The sequence below is a fragment of the Orbicella faveolata genome, unplaced genomic scaffold (assembly GCF_042242905.1).
Source record: "Orbicella faveolata isolate gen_17 unplaced genomic scaffold, um_ofav_v1 contig_4, whole genome shotgun sequence".
NCBI lineage: Eukaryota > Metazoa > Cnidaria > Anthozoa > Scleractinia > Merulinidae > Orbicella > Orbicella faveolata.
In genome coordinates this window covers 472,943-485,714 of record NW_028301569.1, presented here as the reverse complement: position 1 = coordinate 485,714, position 12,772 = coordinate 472,943, and the positions used below count along the sequence as shown (strand labels likewise).

Genomic DNA, 12,772 nt, shown 5'->3' with positions numbered 1-12,772 from the left:
GTTGGCCAGTCCGAATAATTGTCATGGTGTTAGTTGAGTGAGTTCTTGACTTTGTTTGGTGGTCCCAGTTCAGACCATCCGGCAAATGTGGATTGCGTGACAAACGGCGGCTTGCAAAGTGTCCAAAGTGGGTGAAGATGGCGGCGAGTGAAACTGTTTGCTCGTGCAAGTAACGTGGTTCGCACTGTCAGCCTAAATAAACATTTTTGGACGAAATTGAAGGATGTAGGGGGAAGAGAGTGTTGTTTATTTCAGCAAGAGGACAGAACTTGACGAACTGACAGAGCCGTGCGCGGGTCCTGCTATCACGGCATGTCTACGTAGATTAATGGAAAGTATTACCGCGTTCACAAAAGTTGTGCAAACACCTTTCCTCTTTACCTTTAAAATACATGTTTGTCGTTCGTACTTTTTGAATAGAAATGCACCGGTGATAGGGCTGGAATACAAAAAGGACAAAGCAGGCCTAGAGGGCATCAGATCTTAGATACGCGGTGTGAGTTTACATACATATTCACCCCTGTTGCCTTCTGCTAAACTATATAGACAATAATATGGGCGCTTTCCAAAAATCGGACGCTCAGAAGAGCCAAAAGTTTCCTTTATTTTACCTTGAGAATTCACAATTATTGACCTAGCGAACTTCCCATCAATAATTAGGCGGTATAAAATAGTTAGGCATTATGTATTGTAGCCTTATTTTGCGCATTTCAGAGGCAAAAACAAGAACGAATGTATGGACTGTCCACCGGGACAAAACAATGTGTCTGTTGTAGAGAGGAGTTCACTGTGGAGAAGTGACCGTTAGTGGAGGTTCGACTGTATAGTTCATATAGGTTTAAACAAGAACCGGTAACAGGAGTGCTTATGTACGTAAATTCTCAACACGTACCCATTTAAAGTGCACCTAACCCCAAAAATTTTTTTCGCTAAAACAAATCTAGACTTTATTTGAAGCATTTGGGCGAAGAAATTTTTGAATTTGTTTGAATCCTCAATTTTCTATGCCCTTTCAAAGTCGCGATTAAGTGTTTCACGACCGCGTTTTAGGGAGTCTGGGGCGGCGGTACCTGATGACGTCTACCCAGGAACCAAACACAATAGCGCCTCAGTCAACTCTCTGTATTTGCTCGAGAAAATAGAACGCAAAACTAATCGTTCCGATGTATTTTGGGACTAAAACGTCCAAGTTTTGTCTCAGAATCATTTCTTTTTCGTCACTGGAGTCAGAGTTAAGTTTCGATTCGGAAGGCTCCGAAATAAACTTCGATCGAGCACGTTCGACAACTGTGAACTCACTGCTTAGAGCTTTGAGAGCAATTTACAATATTTCAAGCGACGACGGGGAAGACGTCTTTGCGGACGAGCTGCTTGTATATTAGGAATGGAAAGCTAGATACGAAGTGGAGGAGCAGGAAAACGAAAAGCAGGAAAGAAAACTCAAGGACTGCTTTGGATGGTAATTTCGTCAACTAAACATAAGATTCCCACGCGTGTTTATAGCCCGTTTACATTTGTCCTTACCGAGAATGTATTTTGTCAAGGTTCTGTTAAATCCAGTTTGTGTTTTACTTTCAGTTGAATGCTCCATGTTTATAAGAGCGACGTACGTGTTGCAGTTTTCGAGACTTGATGACCTCCAAAACATTGGCTTCGATCGATTGAAAATCGTATTGTTTGGACCTGTATTTTTGAAGCTGCGGGAAGCAAGGCGGAAGGAAACATTTCATATAATTACCGATTTCACATTGTCACACGTTTTAAGTCGTAACTCCAAATAACCAATGTAAATTGTTCTCAAAGTTTGCAGTGAAATTCGTCGGATAAGCGAAAAGGATGTGTTCCCTAAGCGGTCCGCAGATGTTACGCGGTCATATTTTCGACGCTATTGCACAGAATCTTTGTCGCACTGCTGATTTCCAAACCTTCGAAAAACTCTGTGAGTCTAACAATTTTGTTATCATGTAATTCTAGAGGATTAATCTTCGACTTTCATCTAAATCGAAAGAGAAATAAGTGTTGGTTAGCGGCGTACAGTTGCGATCTATTTACATATCAGTATAACGCTTCTCGATCATGACCGGATCACACAACTTTGCCGGTTATGTTATAAATACTGCGGGATTGGAAGATATAGGTTGTAGGTAGTATTTCTACAAATTGCTGGTTAGCTTTAAGTAGAAAATTTATGAAAATAGCGTTCGAAAGTCTGCGGAACAAATTCCAGTGAGAGTTCTTCAATAGTTCTCACAGATTCAGTTCGCTTGTTTCGGTTCGACAAAATCAACCATCGTTTACGTCTTTATTGCACCATTAGCCGATCATCGTCAGTAAATTATACAGTATATCTTTCTTTAAATCTGGAATATTGCTGCAACAGCCGATAGCACCTCTGGAAGGCGTTTCTGTGCACTTTTCGAATGTGTATTGCACCATCCTGAAGGAAATGAGAGGAAATGAGATATCCAACCTTCCTGGGTAGACGTCACAAGAGCCGCTGGACCCATTCTCCTCAAACTCGGTCGTGAAACAAAACGGCGGTGTTTTGGAGCTATTTTCGAGATTTCGTCGTGGCACAGAAAATCGAGGATTTAACGGAATTCAAAAATTTTTTCGCAGAACTATTTCAAATAATAAGTAGATTCGTTCTAGCGAAAAAAAAATTTTGGGGTTAGGTGCACTTTAAGACTAGTGCCTCCTAAGCCTTCTTTTTCCATCCCAGTCATGTCCCTGGTGTATTTCTATACCAAAAACCTGGAGCAATATAGCTATATTTTAAAGTTCAATAGGAAGGGTGTGTTTTTTTTATTAACGGTAATAAAGACGAAACTTTCTACAACAGCCACCTTGGGGACAAGGAGAGCGAAGTCCGGAAACTTTGTAAGAAAGAAATCTGGACAGCGAAGTGCGATTGACGAAGAAGTATTTGTGGTTTTTCTGTCTTGCTGTTTACGTTTTGCAATTGGCGGACGCCTGTTGGAACACTCCAAGAAAAATGATGTCACAGTATGTGTTTTATTCAGAGGTATGTGCCATATTAAGTGATAGGAAATGAACGATTCATCTATAAAGCTGGTGGTAAAAGACAGGGGAACTGCATCCATAAGAATTGCAAGCACACGGGTAAGAAATACAAAGGTTGAATCATCTTGCTTATTCCACAAGTACAACGTTTCGACAGTTGATCATGAAGTTTCGTCAACTGCTCGCGCTTTGTTATCGGCATTACCTGGTCTCAGACCAGGATTTCAAGAAATGCTGTGATGAGGCGGTTGTTTTTAAAGTAAAGTGTACCTGTTTACATGAAATGGTTGTCTTCGAATATTTACGCCAAACATGATGGAGTTAACTGTAACAGATTGTTTACTCAAACTTCACGTTTCAAAATGTTTATGTTTACTTAAAGACAAGTTCGGCTGTGGCCATCGGTGTTCCACAAAAGTTAAAACTGCCGATATTGGACGAATAATGTGTGCTACAGTTGTAACCTTCAAAAAGAAACATACAGTAGGCGGAAGGAAAATCAGTTTCGGGCGATATGCACGTGCTGGTGATCGAAATAAATTTGCATAACAATCAAATGTACCAAAAGCAGCATCTAGTTTCATTTAACTGCAAATGTTTGCAGAAGTTAATCATGTGGTCAATCTAAAAGGGAAAAAAACAGATTACAAGTATCCTTATTGACGAAAAAGGTTTCCATTCGCTTATTTTTGTTCTTGATGAAGGTAGCTGGCCAAGTTCCATGTTGGTTTTGCGAATGACGAATTTACAAAAATGTACCACACGTTTATGTCTCTCGACGGGTTAGTTTTTTCGGGCCGCGGAAGAGACTTTCACACATCATAATATAGAGTATGGGCTTTCAGAAAATTTTAGTTTCAATTTCAAATTCAATGTACCAGTGGGCTTTTGATGGTATTGAAATTCGCTAAAAGTAGCCATTTCGCTCACGAGCTTCGATGAAGGTACTTTTATCGGCCTAAAATATGATTAAACTTGGAGCTTTTGCTAATCAAATTAATGCTTTAGAAACAGCAAGACATGCGCTACGAGCTACCCAAAGTATATTGATAGATATCATCGCGTTGATCTGTACGAGCGAAAAGAAAATGCACAATTTTCGGCCATTTTCGGCGGCGTCAGGCAGCTAAAATGGCGATTTTCAAACTTTCCTCGATTTCGAAAAAACTAAAGCGCTTCAGGACCTTTGAATGGTATTTTCGAAAACAACTCACTATAGAGGTTATTTGAGCAAAATATAAAGAAATCGAAAATTTCGCGACTGTCATCTCATTCTCGGTATTTACAGGAAGTGGCTCTTAATAAAAATTGAATCATAGCACAATAACTTTTGGAATACTATTTCGAATAACTCACTTTAGTTCATTTCTGTAAGTGACCCCACGATTAAATTCTCAGGCATTCTCGAGAAAGTTAATGTCAAACCTGACAGGAATGCTTAAAGAATGTGTTTTCGTGTTAATAACTAATGCAAATTGTCTGTGTTAACTGAAATATGGATAACTTCAAGTTCAATTTTCTCTCATGGGGTCAGTTTAAGAGCTCAAGTCTCAATACGTTCTTCTTAACTGTATTCAAAATATTACCATGCCATGAGGTTTTTTTGGTAACTTAATTTTTGCCATTATTGCTTAAATGTTTTGCAGAAATCATCTTAACCACCCTCTCTCAGATAGCAGACTTCATAGGTAAGGTAAGGTAAAGTCTGAATACCAGAAGGGTAGCCCATCAGGCTGGAGCTTATCCCAGTTTCTGTAGCATGAAACAACTGATTTGCACTCCCCCTGGATGGGATGCTAGTCCCCTAATCATCTCAGGGTTACACCCCAGCATTAGATTTGCTGGTACCCATTCATATACCTGTGTGGAGAGAGACAACATGAGAGTAAAGTGTCTTGCTCAAGAATAAGGACTCAAACCCAGGCCACTCAATCCAGAGACAAGCACACTAACCATCAACCACCGCATCTCCACATACAGACTTTTTAGAGAGTCCAAGCAATTAAGCAACTCTTCACTTGTTTCTTTCATTTTCGACCACACCAAAGGTACAATACTGGTTCTCCTTTGATCACTGAAGTCAAGTCCTGTTGGGTGGCATCAGTACCTGGCTGGGTAACCACCTGGGAATATGTTATGATGTAGACTTTTGGACCAGTTTTGGACTGTTCAAAGAAAATTTCCATATGCCTCCACATAATTGTTCCTTCTGCTATTCAAAATATTTTTATTTTTTCAACACAAAATTAATTGATTGCATATTACAACACTCTGTTGTGTTCCATGCTTTATTACAGCCCTGCTACACTGACAAATACCCTAAAGGTTATCTCATGTAAGAGACTTTATAGAGAGTTCAAGTAATTAAGCAACTTTCCACTTGTTTCATTTGTCTGTCAAAAGCACATTATATAATTATTTACTTTTACCCTAGATTTGGAATTTTCAACTCAGTAAACTGATAAAAGAATAGTGAAAAATAACCTTGTGTGTAGTTCATCAAAATACTGTCGCTCTCATGCGATAGGTCTAAATGCATCATATGTGACTGAATATACCCAACTAAAACTGGGAAATGTCCGAGTGTTACGTAAAATATTTGAAGGATACTTAACTCAACAGCCTCCATTTGACTTTGAAAATAGGCAAACATATTTGCCCTTGGCATTATCTGTTCCCTGAAGCTCTTGGAAAACTGTTTGCTTCCACAAATTGATAATGTCCATGGACAAATCATCATATTGCATAATACTTTTCATAGAAATGCATGAGTGACAAAGGTAGAAAAGGAGACTCAATGGCAGCCTTTTCTTTTGTATTTCTCTCCATTCTATTCAAAGGTTTGGTCACACAGGGATGCCATTAAGGTCATTCCCCAGTATTGTATTGCGCATCCTTACTGCGCAATGGCAGATTTGCCTTGATATTGGGTTCTGTCAGTTGAAAATTGGCTATAACTCACCAACGAACTTAAAAAGTTCGTAGTAGTTTGAGGCGTGTTTTCTCGAGTCTGGGCTCACAAAGAGATTACAATAACTTGGAATGCGTTCTTGTAATAAGCATTAAATAACACTAAAATGGGACATTTTCAATGCCTCACTGCTCCTTAACGAGCATGGGCACCCCCCTTTTTTATTTTATAATTAAATTTCTCATGTGATAAATATTCATTGCACAAAGTTTGAACAAAAATCTATGTGCAGTTTTATTTCAGGGGAATTACCTTAAAAGCCAGCTAGTGACTAATTTCACTGGCAGAACAATGGCTTATCACCACGTAGAATTTCATTAGAGAACAAAGACTTGGGGTGTTTCTAAAAGTGCACAGCTTGAGCACAAATAAACGAAAAGCCTAAAGCCAAACAGAGCAGTACATCTCTTTGCTGGTCTGTCTGTCTGTCTGTCTTTCTTACAAATATCTTACAACAGAAGATCTTTTATGGTTGCGAAAAATCAATCTACCAAAACAACAAATCTGGCGTGAACTGTATCAAGAAATGAGGGATAAACATACCTTTGGGAATATTGCAGCTGTTCTTTTGTTATTTCCACACATCTCTTCATCATAAGTAGTCTTTTTCTTCCTCCGTATTTTCCGTGTTGTTCATATGTGAAAAGAAGCATATAAACATATCAAAATTGCAGATTTGATTAGCAAACTTCTTCCATGCCTAAAATTTGCTTACTTAAAGCTCACTGTTACCTACGAAATGGTCAGTTAGCAACTACTTGTACATTATTCTGCTGAAAAAATACTTGAAATTAAACAATATTAATATTTAAAAGCCAGTTATACTCAACACATACTTGAAACTGGCCACTTGGAAAGAAACCAATGGACAGTGATCTTTTTTGTAAACAGACCAGTGAGGTTCATATGGTGAATTCCCTGCAATGAGAGCAGCCTGAATCATGGTGCACGTGGTTGTATTCATCTAAACAAATATCCAGTCCAAGATGATGAATGCAACTACCATGTTTCTCTGCAGGTGCATAGAGGAAATTGGCCATTATCCAGACAATTCCAATTTAACAAAAAAAATTTAAATCAACTAAAGAAAAAGAAAGGTCTCTTTTAATTTACTTATACTGAGTTACTATTAAATCCTCTACACCTCACTACACCTCACATGTACATTCTCTACCAATCCCATCTTAAGTTATGAATTATCATTAACAATTAGACCCATAGCCCACAAGGGCTACGGGTCAATAGCCCATGAGGCGAAGCCGAATGGGCTATTGACCCGTGGCCCTTGAGGGCGAAGGGTCTAATTGTTTTAGTATCACCCAACTAGTCGGACAGAAAACGTAATAATAAAGTTAGCAAATGCAAGTTGAAGAAATATTTATTTGGAAATAAAACGAAAGAAAGTGTTGCGCTCAATGGCGCTAATTTCGCTACTCGATGACTATTACTAATAGTCCCCTAGTAGCGTAGCCAATCAAAATGCAGGATTTGCATTAGTCCACTAGTTGGGTGATACTAATATATACATGTATTATTAACTTCGCTTGAAAAATTTTGTTTGGAAACCTTGTTCTCTGATGGCCAAAGCAAAACAGTTGATAACCACTCAAACTTAAGGCTTAAACTAACCAATTAAAAGACAACAACGTTTTGGGAGACTGGTCAACAGCCTTCTAAAACTTTGGTTCATTTACGAAAAAGATTCCCATCCTTTGCATGTTTTCAATAACATTTTTAGTTGTTGCTTTTGTCCCAATTGAGCCAGTTCACATAGTTGTACCATGAGAAAGACAATAGTCCCTCACATGTCCCTGAATGAACCAAAAATAAAACACTTTTTTCACGGAGTGAGACCATAGTAAAAATGATCAATTAAAATAATACTTATAATAGCGAGGTTTTTTGAATCTAATTATGTTCTTTCTTTATTTGCTGAAGAAAGATCTCAAAAATAATATGATGGTCTATGCCAAGAAGCATGGAAAAAACAAATGAATATTCCGGCCTTTTACTAGCCCTGATGTTTGCACTTGAAGTTGAACAGACCATTTTATAGTTGTTTGACCAGTGACCTGGCCTTTGGATGGCAGCGAGGCTAGAGTTGACCTTGTTTTGATACAGACCTCACTGCTTTTGTTGTGTAAAACAAGTTGTTCTGATGCTAACTAGGTGTATTTACATGGCAAAAGCAGTGAGGTATGTATCAAAACAAGTCAACTCCAGCCTTGCTGCCATTCAAAGGCCAGGTCACTGAGCAGACAACTGTAAAATGGTCTATTTGTCTGCACATGGCTTGGAGCATGGCATGATAAAACATAATTTGAACTGTGGCAACAAACACAGCTTTCTATAAAATAGAACGGTAACTAGAAACAAACACAGAAACTGGTATAAAGGTAACATTTTCAGAGTCAGCAACTGTTTCAACGGTATGACAAATCAGCCTGGTCAAGATGCAGAGCCATGCGTCGATGCATGGCTGACTGAGTTTTATTTTTACAGCCCTGAGTGTAGCGGCGATAGGTTTTCCAACTGAATTGGACGAAGAGTCATGTAAATCACAAGGTTTACTGATCCAGTACATAAAAACTGAAAGGCAAATAAAAATTAATAGCTGTACTACATTGCAAACTAAATCCGATCTGAATGGACAAGGAATAACTGTTGATGAAAATCACATAACAATAGGAATTGATCCTCCGTGGAACAAAAAATTACTTTGCTTGCATGCAAATCATAAACAATTAACCAATAAAGCGACACCAACTGGATAACAATGCCCTTACATACCTCTATCCCGATTCTGGAGAATATTAGTGTTGTTCAAAAGAATGCAAATTCTCCACCTCTATCTAGAAAAAGGCTTAGGTCTGTCAAAAAAAAAAGAATTAACCATTAAAAAGTTGTAGATAAAAGGCTACAAAGCAACATATTCAAAATGCAGCGTCTGTTTAATAAAGAAATGTCACCTAATTTATATTAAAATTGTGACGACTGCCTAAACCTATACGACTAAACAAGACAGAAAACATGGAACTTTTTATCACGACTAATGTACTACACCATTGTGACATTTTAATTATTTACATTTTAAACAGAAACGATGGAAATAAAATGTTAACCTCTATCTGTAGCAGAGAAATAAGAAAAAAGCCCCATAAGAGGACTCAAGATCTTAGATGTATTCACTAATTCAATTAATAATACACTGCACATGGTAGGCTCATAAAGATGAAGTTCAATAATTTAATTTCGTTTTAGTACTAAAATTATAACCATGCTTAGAAACAACATGCATTGCAAATTGAATGTATGAAGGTGAATACAGAACACTATCCTGTAAAAATGTTTCATAATTTCAATTCATTTGAGCTAAATTAAAAACAGTCTTACGTTATGTAAGATTCGGAAATTTGTTTCCATACACAACTTTCAAAATACAAATCAATGATGTTAAGCAATTGAGTTAACCTTTAACTAACGAAAAACTAACATCTGTAACAAAGGCCTTGTTTAAAGAATGTCTGCAACAATGTTCTTTCAGTTCAACACCAAACGTCTGAGCCTCTCAGGCACAACTTGTGTTCTTCCAATTCTGTACAGTTTGTTTCCAGTCACTCTCGGTCATCCAAGATTGCGGATATCCAAGATGGCGTTGTCAGGGCCCAGTCTACTAACGGTTAAAGTCAAAAGTTCCGACCCCCGGGACTCGGCGAATGATCAAAAGTCCCAACCACGGGCAGACTTGTTACGTCAAAACCCCCCACCTATGCCCGGCCTCCCTCCCTCCCCCCCCTCCCAGCAGCTTAACATTAATTGATAAGTGCATTAGTAGTTTGAGCGCAGTAAGTTCTCGCAGACTAGTTTTAAAAGTAAGAACCCAATATGACTCAATTAAGGTCAATGTCAAATTGCTGTAGGAGGGGATATGAAGGCAATGCTATAGAGATAGAGCGACAACCGCGCGAGTGCAGTGTTTGGTAGAGATAGAAGCCAGCCTTTGTCGTCATTCCTGCCGTAAGTAGAATTCTTTCAAAGAATAAGCATTTAAAGGAGAAAGAGAAAAAGAAAGAAAAAAATTAAGAAATAATTACAGCTCGGCTCCCTACTATTTATTTCCATTTCAATCGGCACACCCATCTCTTGTTTAACAGTTTAAAGTGAAGCCCCCACGATTTAACACTTTAAATAACCCTTTTTACCATAATTGCAGAAATTCTCCCGCCCTCACTGGTTAATTTTCATTGTCAATAAGCGTACAAACACGTGATTTTATAGTTTATGCGATGTTGACGCAATGAGCGGAGCGGAAAATTTGACAATTTGTTATCGCAAAAAACACAATGACGTCAGTTTTTCACGCGTCTGTCCTGTTACTGACAATGAATGTCGTCATAACCTTGTTAAAATAGTTTGTGGTTCCACTCGGCCGGCTATCGCCTCGTGGATCCACAACTACTTTGACAATGCTTTGACGAAATTCATGATCAATAATAGGACAGACGCATGAAAAACTGACGTCAATTTGTTAAATATATCACACCAAGTGACCATAGTTTCTTGATCATACAAAGTTATTCCGAACTCAGTGAAAACACGACAATGTCAATAGTATGATGACTGTACGCAGGCTATAAATCATCAGCAGCATCCCCATTTGTTGCTACTTTTCCAGCAACAAATCTACTTGTTTTACATGTAACTGTATTAGTAAGCGTAGTCTGCCTAATTCGCATTGGAATGAGGAGGGCGATAAATGCCATTGAACTGTTTCATTAAATGCTACAAAAAGGCGTTGAACGAGTGTAATAAGACAGATCTCTGCTAGTTGGTGATAAGTTGGTAGGTCCAATTGTTCCAAAGTTCGGTAAAGAGCAATATGGCTTTCATTTGACTCAATTACTTTCTAAACGTAACAATCAAGCAGGAGGGTACAATTCTGGTCAGCAATTCCCTGGGCACTTAAACACAAGGTGTCTCAACGTAAGTATTTAGAAAAGAAATTATTCTATTTTGAATCCAGTCTTGAATAATTGTAACTAGCAGAGCAGAGACGGAGTGGGGGAGGGCGGAAGAGTGGGGAGTAGTGAATAAAGTTCACTTATGAACATGCTACGTGTGACAATCACCATCATTCGCCAGATATGAAATATGCTTGAGGACTTAGAATTATTTCAGTGTGGCCACATTAGTAAGTAACAAAGTTGCAATGGGGCGATTCTTGTCTAGTCGGGTTCCTCGAAATACTTGGGAACCAGGACCGTGAGTCTCGTTTTGAAGTGACTAAATACAACAGTGCAATAAATTAAAATGCTTAACTTTTATTCCTCATGAGCTCTGAAATAACAGGAGTCCTTTATTTCTATATACCCCAATAACACGTTTGAAAAATCCTAGCATTGATTCATCTCATAATAACGAGCATCTTTAAATGTAATTTGAAAGTACTTATGTAAACTAACACCCCTAATTCCTGAGTGAAAAAGTGACTCGTCATTGCAAAATAACTAAAAACACAGTTATCGCTAAGCGCCCCGCCAAAACAACGTAATTGTTAGCGACGAAGTACCTAAACTGAAAACTGTAACAATAAAATGTACTATATCTTCTTTGATAAATTCCTCGTAAATTATATTTCAAAATTATCGATTATGTCAAAACAACACACTGACTCGATTTCGTACGACTAAAAACCCTGACGCCAAAATGACAAGTGCACAAAAAATGCCTTTCCCAATGGACATTCATCTGCTTTTGCATCCTCTTACTTAAGTTTACCTGACAGAGTTCTAGTAAAAATGGCACACCGCAACTGAAGCGCTGATACAGCAAAAAGGGCTAATGATGGTATTACCTCACGGCACTTGGTGACAGCTTTACAACTTGACATGACCGCAGTTGGTTTATTTCATAACTTAACGCTCGAAAATGTTTCCGTCACCTACGTCATCTTTCGCTCGAAAGTATTGTACTCGGGATAGACGAGAAAAAAAAAAAACTGATAACTACATGAATGGTTCATAAACTACGTTAGAAATCATTAAAATGTAAAATAAGACATCTTGAACTGGATCGTTTAGTTGTCATGTATGAGGAATCACCCTGCAAACACCAGCAAATAAACATTTTGCGTACTTGGTTCAAAATGAAGCGGGGGTCTTCCTAACTGAGTGGTCTATTACTATGTTTGGTCAAATTGTTTCATTTTCGGTTGGGTTGATCGTAAGAAAATTCCTACATATTTCGCAAAGACTACCGACGCAAGAAAGCTTGGCCGGTTTCCTCAAGTAAGGAAACTTATCCATTATTTCATCTTATGACTTTGTTTAACTACATTTTGCTCTATTTCGCAAATGACCGCTGATTCTGGCTATATGGGTGGCCATCTCCTTTTGATCCCTCACTGATCAGTCCAATCTTGTACATTTACGTCTGCTAAACAAAAGAAAAAGACACTGAGAACCGTTGGTGGAAGTTCTTGCAAGAAAAAAATTATGAGTTACTTTAGGAAGTCATTTGAACGATGGTTAGACGGTGTTTAACAAAACTGCGGTTTAAATGAAATGTCATAACCCGTAAAAAAGGTCTAGGGCTTACCCTACATTTAGCTCATAATGTTTACTCGGACAAAACGCGGAGGAAATTAAAAGTCAGTTTTACAAACTTCAGTTCGTTCCCATGCTGCTCACAAGTTTCACTTATGTAACAGACTTCATTTCGTGAAATGTTCCACTTCGAAGCCAACGTGCATACATACATACCTGACTTAACACTTTC

The 12,772-nt window shown here is 38.2% G+C and overlaps 1 protein-coding gene and 1 long non-coding RNA gene across 8 annotated transcripts in view; both read right to left on the bottom strand.

Annotated features, from left to right (window-relative positions):
- Window positions 1-9,637, bottom strand: part of LOC149100840 (uncharacterized) — a 44,925-nt gene extending 35,288 nt beyond the window's left edge. Inside the window, exons 1-2 of the long non-coding RNA XR_016202998.1 lie at window positions 9,489-9,637; window positions 6,539-8,865 (exon numbers count right to left, since the gene is read on the bottom strand). This is a non-coding gene — a long non-coding RNA (uncharacterized LOC149100840). The remainder of the gene's footprint in view (window positions 1-6,538; window positions 8,866-9,488) is intronic.
- A 1,659-nt stretch (window positions 9,638-11,296) lies between these two features.
- LOC110053691 (sacsin-like) overlaps window positions 11,297-12,772 on the bottom strand; it is a 52,659-nt gene continuing 51,183 nt past the window's right edge. For 6 of the 7 annotated variants that reach the window (XM_089275830.1, XM_089275831.1, XM_089275829.1 and 3 more), the window contains exon 10: window positions 11,297-12,430. In XM_089275830.1, coding sequence (XP_089131956.1) covers window positions 12,396-12,430 — 35 coding nt within the window. In that variant the 3' untranslated portion in view covers window positions 11,297-12,395. The remainder of the gene's footprint in view (window positions 12,431-12,772) is intronic. The other variant, XM_089275833.1, reaches the window with a different exon arrangement.